Source organism: Symphodus melops (assembly GCF_947650265.1).
Source record: "Symphodus melops genome assembly, chromosome: 1".
NCBI classification, from domain to species: Eukaryota; Metazoa; Chordata; class Actinopteri; order Labriformes; family Labridae; genus Symphodus; species Symphodus melops.
In genome coordinates this window covers 9,665,531-9,685,326 of record NC_136691.1, presented here as the reverse complement: position 1 = coordinate 9,685,326, position 19,796 = coordinate 9,665,531, and the positions used below count along the sequence as shown (strand labels likewise).

The window sequence follows — 19,796 nt, the reverse complement described above, 5'->3', positions numbered from 1 at the left end:
TGAAGATGTACTGTAAAAAAAAAAAAAAAGAAACAGAAAAAAGAAACTGCCTACACTTTATTATATTGTCGAATTGAAATGACAGAAATATGTAATTAAGATTGTGAATGGAGAAGGGGGAGTAATAAATAAGTTTATACTTCTTACTACTCCTATTCGGCCATGTTACTTTTTTTGAATATATATTTTGTTGATTATTTTGTTATTATTATTTTGTTGTTGTCTTCACATGTTCGAAATAAGACAATAAATAAATGAACGGTGACATTAGCACTTACATGAAGCACAGACCACTTTGGGAACGGTGGTCAAGACTGAAGGGTCAGCTGTGAGGGCCAGTGCAGCAAAGTGCTCCTGTGTTGTCAGCTTTCTTCCCATAGCCTCACACAGCATGTGGTAAAGTGCAGAGTTGAACACCTTAACACACACACACACACACACAAACAGAGAGTCATATCATGATTAGTATGTCATACAGTTAGAAAAAAAAGATAACCAATGACACATCCAGACTCCTCTTACTTAAGTTGTAGGCCAGTTATTTTTTCAAAAATCTGAAGACAATCCAAATCATACATTTTTCAAACTCATGAGAAATATGGCGTTAAACATTAAAAACACAATCTGCTTTACAAAAGATTAGAGCTCCTCTGAGGACTTTAGAGCTGGTTATGAAATACTCTAATAGATCATCAGCATGTAAAAACGGAGAATTGGTTTGAGTCAAAGTGAGTGAAATATTTGGCTGTTAAAACAGAGCAGGATGACTTATATTGGAAAACAAAACATACTTTCACAAGCACAATGTAATGTAAGTATCAGTGCAGTAAATGTTTTGGCACCAAACAAAGTTGAATCATCTTTTAAGGAATCAGACATACACAGTGTAGTGTTCACCGCAGAAAGTGGCATTGGCTAAAAATGATTTCCCTTCAATAAAAAAGTAAACAAAATAAAAGGAGTCAGGATTCTCTCTGGCTAATTTACTCAAATGTACACTTTGCAGGCGCACTACTTATTAAAAGTCTACCGGCACTGACATGGAGAAAAGTGTCTGGAGAACACCATACAAGACATCTTCATAAAACCAGAAGCTACCTTGCGGTGTTTTGCTTGGTTGGCGTGGATGTTTTGGGGCCGGTGAGCCTCATCCAGGGCGTGTCGAGCGGCTGGCAGGTCTTGCGCGTGACTGCAGGAAGCCACCACTCTGCACAGAGCGCTGAAGATGCATGAGGCCCGCTCAGTGAAACGAGAACTTTCCTGTTAAAGAGCGAAAATAGAGACGGGGAGTGCTTTAATTTGTGCTGAACAGCGATGAATTAAAAAGAAATAAGGTCAAATAAAAACAGAGGAGCAGAACACCCACACATTGGGACTGTGTGGAGAAAGTGCTTCGAGCAGGTGAACTGTGGATGGCAGACAAGATCAAAACATCTTTGTTTTGTTTTTTTCTCTCGCATTAGACTTTCAATACACCCATGTGTCTGGAATCACTTTGGTTTCAGAAAGATCATACTTTCAGCAACAGAAAAAAATGAGGCTAAACTCTAGAACGACAGCGAGAAAGACTTCCAGACACGGTGTGATTTATTAAACTGAGACAAGCCCTTTCCAAAAGGTTACAGCCAGGATATTGCTACACAGGCAATTTCCTCCTCTCCTCTCTGTATATGTAACCAAACTCTGATCTGTACTTTTTAGAACTTCACAAATGAGGATACACTCACCATGTGTTTGTCTTGTATGTGCGTGTGTGTGTGTGTGCGTGTGTGTGTGTGCGTGCAGTCTTGGGGTGCAGCTTTGATAATGAAATGCTCTGAACTGTTTCTCGCTCCTTCGTTTAGGTATCTCTCACTCACTACATGTCCTTCTCAGAGCCACTTTGTACATGTGTGTCGTGGGTAATTTTAGCGTTAAAGTTAGAAATGATCTGGAGGCTGAGAATAGTATTAAAGCAATATGCATATGGTGTTTGAAGTGTCGTCCAACAGAAGATGAGTGTAGTCATGATGCCATGTTAAAGCAGGGCTACATGTATGATGATTTAATGGCGTGCTTCTTTCCATCCTGTGCCTCACTCTAGCTGTGGTCAGAGCTCCACAGATAAAAGATCACTCTAGGACTGTAAAGAGTAAACAAAGGCCCTCTGTCACCTTGGTAAGCTGCTCCATGACGGTTTCTTCATCCCCAAAGATAAACGGCGATTTGCTGCACAGGTGAACGTGGTAACCCAGTGCTGCCTTCGTGTGGAAGGACAACACGTGGCGCCTTGAGGAGGAAGAAACACTTGATTAAAAAAAAAAAAAGAAACAGGCCAGACTCACTGTCACCAACAAAACAGGGGTTGATCAATAGCAATATGTGCTGCCCCTCTTAGTCAATCAAAGAGGGGTGCCGACTTCTCGGATGGTTTCAGTTGAGATGTCGTGGCTGTACGATCAGTCTGAAAATGTGAATAACTGGCAACAGTACATGCATTCAACTGAGTCCCCTTTCAAGTCTTAATAATGGGACTATGTGTCACAAGGAGCAGCCGCTTAATGTCCTGTGTGCTGAGAGCCAGGCTGAGTTCACAGGGCCTTGTCGGGCACGAGAGAAAGAAACCCCACTTCCATGGTCCCATTAGCTTTACATAATTCAACGATCCAAGCCTAACTAGATGGATGAGCATCGGGCAAGTGCTGCAGGAGAAGAGGACTTTCTACAAAAGAGAAATGGAAAGGAGAGGGCGAGAGAGAGAGAGAGAGAGAGAGAGAGAGAGAGAGAGAGGGAGAAGGGGCGAGTAAGGAGGAGAAGAAAAAGGGGGGAGGGAAAGGCAAATGGACGGTGAGATGAAAAGCAAGGGGCTTGTATAAAGGGAGAGGGATTGCAACACTTAACAGACTAACACAGGTTAGTGTGTTTCGATATTGTGAAGGAAGTGGACACCGGGTCAGTGGAGAGATGAAAGGAGATAATGTTACACCTCCTGATGGAATGATCTTAACAAAGCAGAGAGAGAAAAGAGAGCGAGTGCATTGAAAAATGGTCACCACTGAGACGCATGGACACATCAGCTCATCTCTCTTGGTGACAGCGTGCTATGGGGCATGTGGGCATGTGCTATGTGTGTGATTATGGCTCAGTGGTAATTGCACTGCTGCACACCTGCACATGACCCCGGAAACTAGGCCCTCTGATTCTAGGCCAAGCAGCACCCATTAATAGAGACTAGGACAGAGGCTTTTTGCTGCTTTCCGGAGCACCCGAGGTAGGCAGACATCCTCTGCTCTCTACAGAGTGAGAGCTTTAAGCAGACTTCAGAATGGCAGTGAAAAATCTAAATAAGAGTAAAAAAAAAAAGAAAGAAAAAAAATGTTTCCTTTTCGACCAAAGCTCGCAGGGGCGCCCTGCAAAAAAAAAGAAAAAAAAAAAGCATACATTTTTAACACAGGTTTCCAAAGTGGAAATAAAACGCTCTAACCTTGGCAGCAATGGTACCGTTATGATGAGTGCTGCGGGTGCTTTAAGGTTATGAGATGTTTAATATTATGTGAAGAAGCATAAACGTAGATTACAGAATTAAGCAGCGCAGATTTGATATTCTAGTCTGCAACTGGGTCCCTCACGAGCATTATCCAAGCTTTATTTTTTGATCAATACGGTGCACAGTTCTCGGTATTCATCAATGCCGTCCTACCCTGGGGGTAAGTTAAGCATGGCTGCCTTCGAGGACGTCGACTTGATGGTGAGAAGTGGCAGCTGAGACTGCAGGCTTATCCAGGAGTACAGCTGAGCGACGAGAACTGCAGACCTGCGTGCAGCTGTCATTTCCTTTTCTAGGAGTGGACAGAAAAGGTAAAAGGGTCAAACACAAACATGGTGATTGTGATCATACATATTTAAATCCTGATGATACTTTTATTATCAGAAAAACGTTGTTTTTTTTTGCTTTTTTTGTATCTAGCTCTAGATGTGTGTGTTTTTATAGATAGATTCTTACTCTCCTCGGCTGTGTCTCCCCAGAGGAGCAGAGGAGAGAAGCTGACGAGGATCTGTGAAGTTTGCAGGCTGTCCACACACAGGTAGTGAGTGCCTCTCACCTCTAGACACTGGGGAGACACACACACACACACACACACACACACACACACACACACACACACACACACACACACACACACACACACACACACACACACACACACACACACACACACACACACACACACACACACACACACACACACACACACACACACACACACACACACACACACACACGCTGGCTTTAGATTTTAGTTTGAAGGCAGACAAGGAAAATAACAAGTGTAAGAAGGGAAGAAGAGGAAGCCTTAGGGAGGGATGATGGATAAACGGAAATACAGAGAAATAGAGCGAAAGATGGGACAATAAGGAGAGGAAATAAGAAGTTATAGGGAAAAGCTGAACAAGTTCAAGAGGCACTTGAAGTGAGATCTGGGTAGGAGAGGCCGGAAAGGTGAATTTACACTGGAAGAAAAAAAAGAGTGGCGGGCGGGAAAGACAAAAAGACAAAAGAGGAGAGGTAAGAAAAGACAGATAGAGAGCGAGTGGAGGGGGGAGGCGGGGTCGCCGTGTTTTTGTGTTTGCGTTTATACTGTTTGAAAGATCGACAGGTGGGAGTAGAAATTCACCCAGGTGTGATCAAACAGGGAGGACAAAAATTACAGCTCTCTGCACTTACAGCTTTTAGACCCAGAGGTTACACACAAAGTGTTTTTAAAGACTTACACTGAATGGGAACAAAAGCTGTTTTACAAAAAAAAAAAAAAACCCTCATTGGGGCACTAATGACTGGATACTTTGAAAAGGATTAGGTTGTGTAATATAGAGGACGGTGTGCATGTCTGTGTGTTTTCATGTGTGTACCTCATGGCTCGCTACAGCAGATGACACATGGAGGGACCCAGTGGTAAGAGAGTGCGTAGATCCATTACAGGTGGGGCCTGTCGCTGCTTTGGGCAGGACGGTGCTCTGCAGGCACACACACACACACACACACACACACACGCACACACACGCACACACACACATCATGAAATGAATAACAACACATCCTGTATACTGTACTGACTGTAATTATTCAGAGCACCAACTCATGGAGTCATGTGGAGAAATAACTGTAAACATTACATTAGAAATAGCCAGCAGAAGACAAAACGTGCAGACATGCTTCATTCCTGGATGTTGTGTCATGATCCGTACTCTACCTTATAATGAAATTTATGAACATGATGCGGGAAGATCTGTGGATTATGGAAGACCAAGAGATTCCTGAAAAAAAAAAAAGAAGAAGAAGAAGGAATACAAGATTTGTTTTCACCTAAATCTGGATCGTGTTACTCTTCATTCAGCTTCTTCCAAATTGTATATTATCCAACTGCGGAGCACAATTAAATGTGTGTGTGTATGTGTCTCACTGAAAGCAGTTAGCAAAGTCCTCGAGGTCCACCCAGGTCTGCTGCAGGACAGATGGAAGAGGAGCAGAGTGTTGCTCAGTAACTTGCTGCTTTGCTGCAGTTTTGGGACGATCTGGAAGGAATGTTCAGACGTCAGATGTAAAACATGACATTGTTTGTGATTAAGAAAGCATTTGTTAACATTATTCTCGATGTAACACAGAAAGACTGTAGTAGTCGGCCACTTAGCTGATGAAAAAGAAACAAGAAACATAGGAAAAATATGTCTTTTATCAAGATGAGCAGCCTTTGAGTTGACTGGTGTTTTAATGCCACACTTAAACAGACATAGAAAAGCCTGTGAAATCTCCCGTTTCAAAATGCTGCGAGCATCAAAAAAGCCTTTCCTCTTGTGACTCATAGCAAGTTATCCTAGACTCAAATCATTATCTGAAACCTGGGGAGCCAAATTGGCCAAACTCCCACATAATGGCACGGTGTAAGTGCACATGCACATCCATACGCCCACTCGCTGACTCCCACTATCTCAATGCATGCAGAGCAAAAGCCATAGACACATGCAGGCGGACACACACTTCGCCTTAAAAGCACACAAACACACACGCACACACACACACACACACAGTAGCTCTGCCCTCAAGCTCCTCTCAAAGCCAGATGTCTGATCAGAGAGCTGAGGCGGCGAGGGCCACTGGCTCTGCTGTTGAGCAATGGCGGTCCACTAACTCAAACTGTAGGTGTTACTAAGCAACTAAACGGGGGCAGAGCGAAGGTAGGGAATTGGCTATTTGTCATAACGCATAATTTCAGCCCCAATGTCTTTGAAGTGTCTTGGCAAAGGAAGAGTTAAAAGAAGCGGAGGCCAGAGAAGCAAACACTCATGATCACATTGACTATGTTGCTCAGACGCTGCTGAAGTCGACCATTTACGAAGACCTTCACTTTTTTTTCCAACGTCCTCCCCCCAAAACTGAATTAACAAACATCTACCTAATCTAGTAGCTTTATTACTGCCCTCATGTTGGGCTGACTTGTCATCGCCGTCCTTCTTCTTGTCCTCTGCAGTAACCTTAAGGGAAACAGGAAAAGAGAGAGAGAGAGAGAGAGAGACAGAGAGAGAGAGAGAGAGAGAGAGAGAGAGAGAGAGAGAGAGAGACAGTGAGGAAGATAGTGGTTGATAGAGTTACACAGCCAGAGATCCGCCTCCACCCTCTAGTGATTGCATGCCAGCTGTGGCGTTGCACCATTTTCGCGAACACCCCGGGACACAAGACACGGTTTTAATGTGACAAGGGCTGCTCCTCACCCGCTACAAACACCACCGGGGAACAGCAGCGCTAATTTACTTCCCCTGTCAGAGACAAATGAAGACTTATTATATTTGTTCATCATGTTGTTCTTCAACTGGGCTGATTTCATGTTTGTCCAACGCAGGAAAGAAATGAGTCATTATGACATTTTTCAAATATTATGTCTGAGCCAGGCAGGACATGGTGTCTGGAAACAGGACATTGATAATAAAACTAGTTTCAACCGGATTATTCAGCTCAGTATAAGAAAAGTGTCTTTTTTTCTGTAACTTGAAGCAACCCCAGCAAGACTTTTCTAATGAGTCAGAGTGTGTGTGTGTTTCTGTGTGTGTGAGTCATCACTTATTTGAATAAGTACCCGGAGACCCAGACAGACGGAAAGATGAATTGTGACTGAAAGCACACTTATCTCCTCTCCACAACAGTGATAACACTTTCACTCGAACAAAACGTGTAAATGTGTGTGTGCGTTGACGCAACGGCAGACAAGACTCTGAATCGAGTACCAAAGCAAGCATGGCAGGTTCTGTCCGCCCACAGAATACCATTTTATTAGCTCTCTTACCTGTATGTAGTAAGAGGACACTGAGACTGATAGATATTACACACAAAGCTCTTGGGATTTAAGCTCGTACACTCGGAGGTAAAGGGGAGGGGGGGGCATTCTTTTAATCCCACACTTCATGGGGCTTTATTTCACACAGCCACAGTTAAATCTTTGCTCACAAAAAAAAAAAGACTTCCACTATTTTCTCCTGAAGGGAATTTTAACAAGTAGATCGTAAAATCAGGGATGACATCTCTTCTGTTTTCTTGGGCTTTGGTGAAATTTTGTAAACTGCATTTCTGTGTTTTAGTTAAAGGAAACCGTGGAGGTGATGGGCGGATTTGGCGATCGTACAGATTTCAGGCATCTTCTAGTTGAATCACCAAAGTTGCACTGGAATGTAATTCTTTAAACCCCTCCCTTTGCCGAGTGAGAAGGTCATCGCAGGTATTAGACATCATGTGACACAAGCTGCATAGATGGGGAGGTTAATGCTGTCAGTGGAGGTTCAAAGAATCAGAGGGAGGGGGACTCGCTTGATTTCCAGTCCCGGAACACACAACCCACCATGTGCTCGCGAAAAGAGCAGGAACACACATTAAATCAAGAAAAAAAAAAAAAAGTGGCACATGTATGACACACACACCCCAACAGTGCATGTGCGTGCATGTCAAACGACACATCAAATTAGCGTGTATACTGCCTTAGCCCGGGCCGCTCTATAACTGGTCACAGTTACACAAGAGGGCGATTAATATGAACTCTATTTTTTCTCTGTATGCTGGGAGTGAAGTGTAATAATGAACCCCCCCAGGAGGCGCAGACACTGACGCCTCTCCATCTAATTGCACTGCTTTTTTTTTTTTCCCGTTCTCGCGGTACACGACCTCTCCCTGTTTGAAACCCACGCGCCCCCGCCGAAAACCAGAGATCCTCTGCTTCCTGCGCCACCTTTCATCTCTTCCTGTCCAACTGTCGCTTTTGGTCCAATTTTTCATCCACCCCCCCACCCCCCTTTCGGTCTTATTCAACACAGTGGTCCCTCTAAGCTGGTCTCTGTGTCCGTCTGTGTCTCACGTCCCTACTCCTCTCCCCTCTCTTGCTGGTGCTGTCTTTAGTGCAGATGTGCCCCTGGTCAGTGATGGCTGGGAGACAGCAGAAGTGACTTTGAGACTGGGGGATGGCAGCCTTGTTGTCACTGACACACACAGATACCGGGTGAGCCTTCAACTGGATATTTACAGGGGTGGAAGAGGAAATAAGAGGAGACAACATTTTTTTTGGCCAGCTGTTATAATATGAGTTTTTTGACATGCAGGATTTTGCTGGACTTCAGACAGTTAGAGCTATTAAAAAAAAAAAAAGACCTTAGGCAATGAGAATCGACTATGGTTTTATACTCAACCAGAATCTCTCTTTATTATTAAACACACACATTGTGAATGTTTGAAAAATGACTTTTGTGCCCGAGCAAACAGGAGCTCTGTGTACCTCTATTTTGTCTGCTGTGCCGTTCGTGGTCTGAGAGACGCATTCAGCCGCATCACGCTCGAGCCCTTCGTTGCAGTCTTCTCTCTCCTCTCTCTCAGCAATGGACACCAGCAGGGATTCGTGGGAACGCCTCCTCTGCTGGGCCTCTCTGACACACAGAGGAAGACACGTTTTCATGCTGCATGTTGCAAACGACATGCGGCATCACGTCACAGTCATGACATGCCCATCTCATGGCCACGCGTTTTGAAGCAGCACACTGTATCGTCTACAGCATGAGTCATGCGTGTCACATTATAGACATGGAACGGAAACTGGAACAGCCTTTCTGTCGTAGCAATGCTTTGATGTGTTTATATGTGTATGTGTGTGTGTGTGTGTGGTGTGTGTGTTTTCATTGCCCTGCTGCAGGGAGAAACCGGGGAACAGATTTGGGGACATTAAAATGTTCAGGAAGAAAGTGTTCAAATCCTGACACTTTACTATGTTTCACCACAGATAGAAACTTCTTGTTCACTTTCCTTCCTCCTTGCTGAGTTCAGAGCACAGGTTTCAAAAGAACACATGGAATTCTTCACCAGCAACGACGCAGTAACATGTGCAGAACAAAAGAAAAATACTCATCCTCTTTCATGTCTAAGTTTTAGATCATTTCTGTGTACGCACAGCTCCGGGATCGGGCCAACGCTGCTCTTGACACGGTAGGAAAGAAAAGGGCTCGCAACCTCTACGAACCTCTCTGGTTTCGACAAAGGAAGCTCTACAATAAAGAGAAAGCAAAATCTCACACATCATGCCAGCACTACTTTTTCACACTCTTCCGCTTTTCATGCACTTTTTTTTTTTTTTGTTTCCCTCAGAGATCAGCTGATGTCAGATAAGCCAGAGCCAGCAGCTATTTTCATTACAGAAAGCTTGTAGCTATCCTCCACCTTTTTTCTCTTCTCATTTCAGCATGTGGTAGTGCGTGCCCTCTGTACTGCAGCGTTCTGAATCTCCTGCATTAGCACTCGCTCTCCTTTCTAGTCATATTTATTTATGAAATTCACCTACACTCTATCACATAATTTGTGATTTTTCATTTGTTTGATATCCTCCCCTGCATCCTCCTCCTGGTTTCCCCTTCACCACCTATCCTTCCAAATACTATTTTAACTTGTTTATTTGTTTCATTTCCTGCCTCCTTCTCGAGTCTCTCACGCACTCTGTGGTTCATCGGAGAGCACGACCTCCTTGCGCGGGCGGATGAGTTTCCATCGGGGCACAGGTGGAGGTTTGGCCGGTGCCTCCAGCGGGCACGCTCGGGTTCTGGTCAACAGGACGATATGGCTGTGCAGCGAGGAGAGACCGTACTGACGGAGATACTCGGAGGAATTAGCCTGTGAACAAGCACGTAGACAAATACACACAAATCGACATCAACCTAAACCCACTAACAAAATGAACCCACTAATTGAAAGTGCATTTCTACCGACTAACACGACGGATCATAGGCGGCAAACTATCAGAAGGGGGATCAGGCCAAAGTTTCCAACGTGTTCTAACACCTCTATCAGAGGAGAATTCTGGAAAGCGTCCACCAATTAGCCATAGCTTGAGTGTAAATTATAAAAGAAGTGAGGCCTGTTGAGGAAGAGCGTCCAAATAGAACACAGCATGTCCCCAGGTCACAATACTATGTTTCATCTCCTTCGCCCTCGTCTTGTTCTGGGGCTTTTGTTCCTTTTCACTGTGGCATCGAACAGAGGTTTTATTTGAAAGCATCTTAACGTATGGATGGTCTATTACATTAAGGGTAAAGGTGACATTTACGATATGTGTGGAAAAGTACAAAAAAAAGGACTTTCTGGGCCGCTGGTGGCCGAGTGGCCCTGTGACAGTTCTGCTCAAATCGGACCTGTGGCTCCATTTCCGTAAGTCCATGTCATTCTCCTACTTTCTCTCTTACCCCAATATTGAACTCTATCCACTGTCCTGTCTCCCCAATGAAGGCCCCAAAAACACACGTTCAAGTTTAGTTTTTTTTACGCTTTTTTTTTTTTTTTTTAATCTGATTTAAATATGCCACAATCATCACTGGTTCAGGTCCACCTCACTAATCTTTGTAAGTGCATGTCTGGCAAACAAGAGAGGAGGAGCAGAGAGAAAGACTCACCATTTGTCCAAACCCATAGGAATTTTGATGTGGATCTAAGGGGTAATAACTGGCACACACCACTACCGCAGGGGTACCTGGGAAAACACACACACACACACACACACACATCAAGACAAAGGTATACCTCATAGACATATGCAAACAGTCAGACCTCACATTGACACAGTGAGGATGAGTTCAACTTAGAGACGTGAAGGAAAAGGAAGCTCATATTGGTTTAATTTGCTGATAAAAAGTGAACCCTTGAGATGTGTACGCACTATTGGCCTCCTCAGGTATACATAAAGGCAACAAGAGAATATCTACTGCTTATCTCTGGAGCCATCCCGTAGTGCATCTTAAGAATATCTCACATACGAAGCACATGGGCAAGAAGACATGGAAAATCAATTTGAGGGAGCGTAGTGAGAGAGATGGGAGCACCGTGAGATTAATAAAAAGGCTACATATTAAGAATTGAACAGAAAAGTGCTTCTCTCACTGCATAGCGATTTATGCATAACAATGAGAGAACGTTGTGAGCAGTGAAACAGTGACAGGGAAAGATTGTGTGGCTCTCTGCTGTTTGCTCTGAAGTGTCCTTGTGCATTAATGCCATTATGAGGTATAAGCACTTTGCGCATGCATGCTATGGCGTCATGCTTTAATGGTGCGTTTGATTGGGTTCATAATATGAATGTACAACATCTCATACAAATAATTTTTATTTTTATTTCACACCTGGAAGTTCAGCGGGGTTTGTGGAGGACACTATGCCAAATATGATCAGCACTGCTGAGGATGAAGAACTCCGACTCAAAAACGAAGACTTTGAAAATCATTTTTAATCTCTGTGCCTAAATGACCCGAGACAAACTCCAGGCTGCACACTGTTCTCTGATGACATCACTCAATCCCGACTTCCATCACACAACCACACTGGCCTTGGGAGGCTCTCCTGCCCTGAGGGAACACCAAATAATTCACCCTGCCACTGCTCCCTCTGCTGGTTTATTTATGGTCCACCGCGCACACATTAACGCTCTCCACGCTCATTTATACATGAGCTTGGGAAAACAGGAAGTGATGCTTGAAACAACAGGAAAGGGGCAGCAGGGCGCCTGCCCACTGAGGACAGAAATGGATGTATTTTTTGCGGTTCGGCACAAAGTGACCTTAGGCCTGCAACTCGTTAATCATGAAGCTTAACGCTGAATGTTGCAGAGGCGCATGTGTTGTGACTGCTATAAGAGAATCACGGAGAAAGGAATCATTGATAAGTGCGAGTTTCTGTAGGACAATGAAATATTCATTCTCATTCTCCATACTAGTTAAATTATGGATGCAGGGAGGAAAATAGAGAAATGCACACACTGTGCATTCACATACATGCATACAAAGGTAAAGTGTGGTCCGGCACATACACACGAGACATAAAACACCACATATGGTTTGGAAACAACCCGTTGATAAATGAATAAGCTTTAGCGCATACCAATCATCACAACCGAAACGGATGATTGATTTGAATGACTCGCTCAATTAAACGTGCAAGCACAGTGTGTAATGGAGACGTATGTTCAGTATGCGTTTGTGGCTTTCTGCATGACTGTGTGTGTGTGTGTGTGTGTGTGTGTGTGTGTGTGTGTGTGTGTGTGTGTGTGTGTGTGTGTGTGTGTGTGTGTGTGTGTGTGACACCATTCAGACCTTCACTTTTCTTTGGCTCATGCAGCGGACTCCTGCTGTCATTAAGGCTGGATTCTCTCCCTGCAGCTGGATCTGCACTCTGAGGCTTCATCTCCGCTGAACTCTCGTCTGGATGTGTAAATATCGGGATGCTGTCATGTAAGAATTCCCAGGTTTTCCCCACATACGCAGACCTGAGTGGAGTAAAAATAATGCAGGCGATGAGATTAAAAATACATGCTTTTTTTTTTTTTAACACCCATCATGTGTTGGAGCTTACTATCACTTTGGACTGGTATTGAAATAAATGGGTTTTTTGGGGGGTGCTTAAATCTACTTTGAAAATGTATTCTCATTGGATGTACTCTACAGAAAACGATTAAAATCTATCTCATCTGAGCACCATTCAAATTTTCTTTGACAAAGTAAATAGAGGAAACAACCTCATCATATTTATGTGTCCAGTATTAAAAAAAAAAAAAAAAAAAAAAAACTTTAAAATCCAACAGTTGCTTCTACAGTACTTGTTCGCTGGCTTGCAGTTGAAAGTGGCAGCAGGAGGAAGTGATGATGAATCAGAGCGGTACGTTTGTCTTCTTTTAAACGCGTCACTGACACTTGGAAGCAGAGTGCTGAAGTCAAGAGGTCAGATAGCATTTAATTCTTTCCTCCAAACTAATGCTTCATCATGACTCGTGATCATGGCATGTGACTGTCCGCACGTTTGAACAGATATACATTTCTGTGCTTGATGTTGCAACATTGACTGGTATAGCGTAGCACACTGAAGAGGAAATGGCATGCAGCCAGCATGTCAGATTGTGTGAGTTTATTCAGTGCCCACAGTCGCTGCTGTGACGCTCTAACAGGGATTAGATGCTCTGTCTGATTCGTACTCTGTTCTCTCTTTCAGAGAGGAGAAACAGAAGACTCATAAAGGGAGAAACCTATGGAGGAACACTTAGAACAAGAGTTGCAGAGGGCAGAGGTGTAAACGTCAATGAAAGATCATACTTTAGAGGAGTGATTTCGGGGATCCAGCCGGTGAGGATGTGCATGAAGGTGAACTCCCCGATCTCACCACGGTTCTCTAACACTACACTAAGAAACAAACACACACATTGTTTTTAGAAAAGATGCAACGTACAGACTCGTCATCCATAGTGGCACACTGTTATTAAAACAAACTTGATTATGAATCATGATGTTAGGTTGTACACTTGACATTGGAGTGTGTGCACTCATGGCAATGTTGTTGCCAGGCAAACTAGAACCAATGTTGACATTAGCTTTTCTTCCTGTGTCTTCATTTCCTCATCACGTTTAAGAATGACACCAGTTAAAACAGCCAAAATGACTTACCTCCGTGTACTGAAGGATTACACACACTGACGTCTTTACCAGCCTTTACCTAAACTCTACTCTGTGTGACTGAATGACAAGGACACAGGCTCAGTGTGCTGTTCTACAGTTACACACCTGTGTCTTATGCGTGTTGCAGATATTAGCTAAAATCTCTGGAAGCAATTTTGTGGAGTGTGAGCAACGCATGTTTTCTGTGAAGAAAAATGTTCAGCGGAAACAGTAGCTGTTCTAATTGGTCCTTTTGGGATCTTGTAGCCAAACCTGTACAGTCCACAGTAATGATCCTCACGGAAGTTTAATCCACACAACTAAAAGAGTAATGCCACACTCCATAACCACAAAAAAAAAGCTACTCGACACCAAAGTGAAGGAGCCTTCAAATTCAATTTTTTATTCAATAAAAAGGACTACTAAAGCCCCCGCAGACTTTCTGGAAAAAATAAATAAATAAATAAATAAAGTTTGGTGCCAGTTTAATACGAAGAACTTTCACTACGACTTATAAATGATTCAAGAGGAGAGCGGCTCCTTTGCTTCCTGTCCGGGATGAAACATTTATACCTCGACCTTCTGTGGAAACTGCAACAGCCACCTTTGCACACGGCATGTTGCCCCATCACAGACAGACGCATCGTCTGTCTGTCACCGAATTCAGCACAGCCCGAGGCAGGCGGAGGTTCGGCTGAGTCAGCAAAAGACACTCTGTGAGGGCCCTGCAGGTGTTGGAGCTTTGAATTGTGTCGCTCACCTCATTAGGTACATCAACGTAGATTTGAAAGATTTCTTCCAAAATTGTGTTTTTTGGTGTTATTGGTCGACTTTGCGTGGCTTTCTTAAAGTAAGGATACACAGTTATAAACTTGGAAGAAAGTTGACTCTTCAGATCTCCTACTTTAAAAAAATAATACAATTGTTGGGTGACAGCTTACTGTTGGAATCTACGGTAACTCACTTTGTGTTGGCCACTTTAATGAGAGCCTTAGCCAACAACATAGGCCAAAGCTCTGACTGACAGGTGGAGGTAGGGAGAAGCAAGTTGTTTTCTCCATCAAATGGCATGGAATCGTCGACCATGATCCTCCGCCAACAACCCTGCAAGCAAAGGAGAAAGATTCAGTGCGTGGAGATGAAGGTGTCTAACAAACAAAACAGCCCTTACGAATGACCAAAGAAACTGGACGGCTCTAAATCTGTTTAGGTTGTAGACCGCAGCAATCCGTTCATTCATTCAGTTAAAGCGAGGTTTGACCTTTAGCTGAACATAAATGCATTTGCTTTCTTTGCAAAAGTCAGATGAAAATCAATTCCAGTCTTGTTGCTCGAGGTTTCAGCCAGCAGCAGATAACAAGCCCAGGAGGTTTTGTCCTGGCAGCACAAGCCAGGCTCTCATCTCGAATAGACGGAGCTCCCCTGACCTTCAGTCAGGTGATCTAGCACCCGTCGTCCACGACACCCAGCCATGGGACTGTGTCGTCCCTACAACCGCCGCCGTCCTAATTCATGCACGGCCTGCTCTGACCTCCACCTCAGCGGCAAGAAAGTGAGGACAACAGGAACGTGAGGGGGAAAAAAAATAGAGAAATCCTTCCTGCATCTCATCCCCTACTCTCTTTTGTAAAGCGTCTCGAGAAAACACTTGTTGTGAACAGGCACTACACAAGTAATGCTTGATATCTTAGCTTAGCATGGGGACTGGAAACAGCCAGGCTTTCACATTCATCGAAGGCTTGAGAAAGACGACTTCCTGTTTCCTACATTATCTTCAATACAACACAAAGGCAAAATATGGCATTCTAAGTTATTTTGCAGCACTTTTTTTTGTGCGTTGCAAACTAATAACGCTGATAGAAAAATGATCAACCATTTCAGTTTAACATTTTAAAGGTAACCTCTTTTAAATGTTGCATCTTACTGGGAATGGCACAAGTGGAAAAACGTATTTCTAATGAATTTCAGAAAAAGTATACTGTGGAATTTCTACAAGACATAGCTATAAATTCAAAGACAGATTTACGCACCCCCCTAAAAAAAAAAAAAAATCAAACACATACAGCAGCACATCACTGCTTCTTATTCTTCAACCTATTGTCTTTATAATGCAACACGTCTCGTAATACGAGCTGCCTCATTCATGCGTCTTAGCGTCCTGATGGGTGTCAGAGCTCGTTACATGCTGTCTGTGCGGCGGGCCGTCTGTGGCCGTCTGGGGGAGTTTCACACTGCTCGTCAGAAAAAGCAGCACAAGCAGGTGATAATCTGACTGACTGCACACAGCTGCGCCTCTCCTTATCTATCAGAGAGGTGTTCAGAAGCAGTGCGAGTCCTGGTAAGCACACACACTCCTTTTCTCGCCGATGTTCTTCTTCCTTGTCGTCGCGGCGTCCCTCTGAGGAGAAGCTCTGTGTGCTGGCAGATGTGGCCAAATGGAGGGATAAAAAGGGCAAGTTAAGTTAGGCAGGACGGAAAGGAAAGGGAGAGAGACGGTAGAAGGATGAGAGAGACAGGGGGGGAATTAAAATGATCAGAAAACAGGTAGCCTATGAGCAACGAGAGGCGAGGAAATGACAAGGAGGGGGGTTGGGTACTTATAATGCCATCCCAACAACCATCTGTTAGCGTGCTATGGTTGGCACAGGGACTGCTGCCTACCACGGTGTCATGCCAGTTTGTCAAGGCGAGAGTCACAGTGTTACAGAACACCATCAGTCTCTGCTCCGTCTTTTCTTCCCTCTCTCTCTCTCTCTCTTACTGACCCACATTCTCGTGCCCGAAGAAGTCCCCTGAACACACAGCGTGACAGAGTGCCCACGAGTTAGAGCTCTGTGGCGAAAGGAACGCGCGTACGGAAAACCTGAAGACGAGCCAACTTTAATCTATTGTCATCTAACGCATTGATCGGGAGGTAAAACTCCTTGGGAACGTTTACACACAATGAACACGACGTCAAGTGCGTAATAAAGCCCTCTCAGGGCGAGGCCTGCTCTCATGGTCTCGCTGGACGTAGACAGTCCCAACTTGAGCTGAGCTCTCTGAGAGAAGCAGCTGACTCCTGTTAAGCCCTATCTATTCATCAGGCAGTGTATGAAGCCCCGCCACGTTTGGCCCAGCAGTGAGACTGATTGATTTGAGCTCTGAGTGGATAAGACTTTTTCATCCCTTCCCCCTCTTCCAAGCGTCAGTGCTTCCTCATTCCCCTCTCATCCTCTGCATCCTTTTGGGTCTGCTGAGGAATACGCTGCACTCTTATGCCATGCATTGCATCAACTGAATTTCTTGAATTTCCCTCGGGATCAATAAAGTATCTATCTATCTATCTATCTATCTATCTATCTATCAACTGTAGCTGTATTCGAGTCTGCAGGAATGTTGGAATTCTCCCAATAAATATATATATATATATATTTTTTTTTTTTCTCACCATCCAGTAGAGTCTGACAATGTACTTCCCGTAGTTGTTGTAGAGCGGCATGTGACCTTTCACGACCTTGCACAGGGAGTAGATGTGCTCCCAAGGTCTCCAACCATTCCCGTCCGCAGACGGGCCGCCATGCAGAGTCCAAACGATATGGATCTCACTGATGATCCACCTCATCAACTTGACAGGAGATTGAGGAGAGAAGTGGAGGGAAAGTAATCACGGATCGAAAAAACACAAAGGCACAAATCTTTAAATCTATCAGCTGAATCACTCATTACCAGATCGATCAGTCACAGAATCAACAGGGCATCGTGTTACCCGTCAAACGCCAACATGTCTGACACCTAAACTACGCCACCCAAGAGCTGATCGATGCTGGTTGGCAAAAAATCAGTGCGGTCTTTCATAGAAAAGTAGAAAAAAAACTAACCTCACTGCAGGTCAGGTGATCACTGGAAGAGATCAGGTCAAAGGATGTTTGATTTTCAACAACTGTGAGACGCTGAAATGAAGCACAGATTCGCCCTTTAACAGTCAGTTGACAGATCAACTTTCTGCACATCCCTAAACTTCAGAATATCAAAGCCACGCATCTCTGGTTCAAAATAGACACAAGTATATGACCTACTTAGTGCTTCGTATCATATCCTGGGCCTGCACTGGTGCAACCTCGCCATGATACTCTCAACATTGTGTCTGTGATGAATACTTCATTATCAAGTTGAAGATTCAGTCATGTAACTAATTAAAAATGAATGACTGGGTCAGGAGAGTGAGAATCATCAACTATGTTAGTCACAGGTTGTTGGGGTTTTTTTTTTTATTACCACAGTGTCTGTAAGTGTGAAGCAATCTTTGAAATATCCTCCCAATCAGGCTGTAACTTCGATGTATTTTTAAAATGTTTATGTACGCTGATGAAGAGAGAGTCTCACAGTCGAGCCGTAACCTGCATCTGCACGGCTGATGGCTTTTGTGATTACGGGTTCCTCTTGTATGAAATTAATGAAATGCTTTCGACATCTTGAGGGAAAATGCGGGGACTAATTCAGAAAGCAGGAAGCTCGCAGTAATTGCCCAATTCTGCACCGAGAGAGAGGGTAACTGAAAAGTGGAGTGATGCAATTAAAACTTTGTTGGAGGCGAATAGAGAGCACAGTTCCTTAACTACATTTCACACTGTGTGGAAGAGAAATGCACTTTTTTTTCATACATGTCATGCTGCAACCAACAGCTACTTATCAACCTTTTTTATTAGAAGTTAATTTATTCAGACAATTAATGATTAATACAGAGGCATGAAGGTTACCTTGTTTACAGCAAACTCTGTAGGACGCTTCCAGGTGTGCACTTTTAAAGATGAAGGAAGTGATATTTTACCCTCAGGGTCTTCAAAAAATGACTGTGGACAAAGGCATACAAAGTTAACATGACATAGGGAGAAACATACTTCCAATGCACTGCACAGTTTGGTGTATTTGCGGTCAACAAATAAAACAATGATCTTTCAATTCAAATGATTGAAATCTCCAGATTTACCACATTTTGACTCTTGTTTGTCTTTCCGTCTTCGGGTCCTTTACTTGAGTCCCATTTCTCTTTGTTGACTTCTGCATCACTCCACTCTGGCCATATGGGGAATCTGCATCTTGAAGCACCTCCGAGGCTCTCAGAGGAAGTGGCTGCTAGGGAAACTGCACTGCAATGATGACACATTCACTACATTTGTTCTTGGCTTCCCTTTTGTGTGTGTGTGTGTGTGTATATATATATATATATATATACACATACATATATATATATATAAATATATATGTGTGTGTGTGTGTGTGTGTGTGTGTCACTCTGGGGGGAAATTATTAAATTCCTGTTTTCTCTCTTATAGCTTAAGCGAGATGGATAAAATAGAATAAACAGACAAACAGATTTGCTTGCTTCGATAAATTAAATAAATTAAACTTGCACGCAGTACTTAGCTCTTCTGACGTCGTCTTGCTCAGCTAATGTTTAACGCGCAACAGCTGCTGAGCTTTAGTTACTGCTGATAACCAAACTCACTCTGCCTGTCGCTCGGTTAAAGACACTTTGCTGGAGGTGGACTCCTTTTTCTTTGGTGTTGCCTTGGACATTGTACTAGCTTAGCGTAATAAATCAACACGATAAGTGGCCGACACACGAGTCCCGGGCTGGCGTTTGTTTGGGTTTGGCTATGTCGCTGCTCTTACAAGTTTATTGGTTGCTATGCGACGTGGCTTCAACATGGGCGGGATCTGAACGACAGCGTCACGAGTTGTCAGAGAGGAAGTATAAGAAAATCAGACATTATTATTAATTAGACGTTATATTTCGTAATATCGATGTATTTTCTCATAGTTATGATATTCAGTATTAATGCCTCATG

The 19,796-nt window shown here is 43.7% G+C and overlaps 1 protein-coding gene across 3 annotated transcripts in view; it reads right to left on the bottom strand.

Moving 5' to 3' along the window:
- Window positions 1-19,547, bottom strand: part of adgb (androglobin) — a 34,664-nt gene extending 15,117 nt beyond the window's left edge. For all 3 annotated transcript variants that reach the window (XM_079354895.1, XM_079354897.1, XM_079354896.1), the window contains exons 1-21: window positions 19,454-19,547; window positions 18,935-19,094; window positions 18,705-18,797; window positions 17,826-17,897; window positions 17,396-17,572; window positions 14,930-15,069; window positions 13,627-13,713; window positions 12,634-12,806; window positions 10,945-11,021; window positions 9,994-10,168; window positions 9,456-9,549; window positions 8,790-8,937; window positions 6,432-6,510; window positions 5,442-5,553; window positions 5,232-5,295; window positions 4,891-4,995; window positions 3,983-4,091; window positions 3,680-3,818; window positions 2,154-2,268; window positions 1,099-1,260; window positions 279-417 (exon numbers count right to left, since the gene is read on the bottom strand). In XM_079354895.1, coding sequence (XP_079211021.1) covers window positions 279-417; window positions 1,099-1,260; window positions 2,154-2,268; window positions 3,680-3,818; window positions 3,983-4,091; window positions 4,891-4,995; window positions 5,232-5,295; window positions 5,442-5,553; window positions 6,432-6,510; window positions 8,790-8,937; window positions 9,456-9,549; window positions 9,994-10,168; window positions 10,945-11,021; window positions 12,634-12,806; window positions 13,627-13,713; window positions 14,930-15,069; window positions 17,396-17,572; window positions 17,826-17,897; window positions 18,705-18,797; window positions 18,935-19,094; window positions 19,454-19,524 — 2,491 coding nt within the window. In that variant the 5' untranslated portion in view covers window positions 19,525-19,547. The remainder of the gene's footprint in view (window positions 1-278; window positions 418-1,098; window positions 1,261-2,153; window positions 2,269-3,679; window positions 3,819-3,982; window positions 4,092-4,890; window positions 4,996-5,231; window positions 5,296-5,441; window positions 5,554-6,431; window positions 6,511-8,789; window positions 8,938-9,455; window positions 9,550-9,993; window positions 10,169-10,944; window positions 11,022-12,633; window positions 12,807-13,626; window positions 13,714-14,929; window positions 15,070-17,395; window positions 17,573-17,825; window positions 17,898-18,704; window positions 18,798-18,934; window positions 19,095-19,453) is intronic.
- Between the last annotated feature and the right edge of the window lie 249 nt (window positions 19,548-19,796).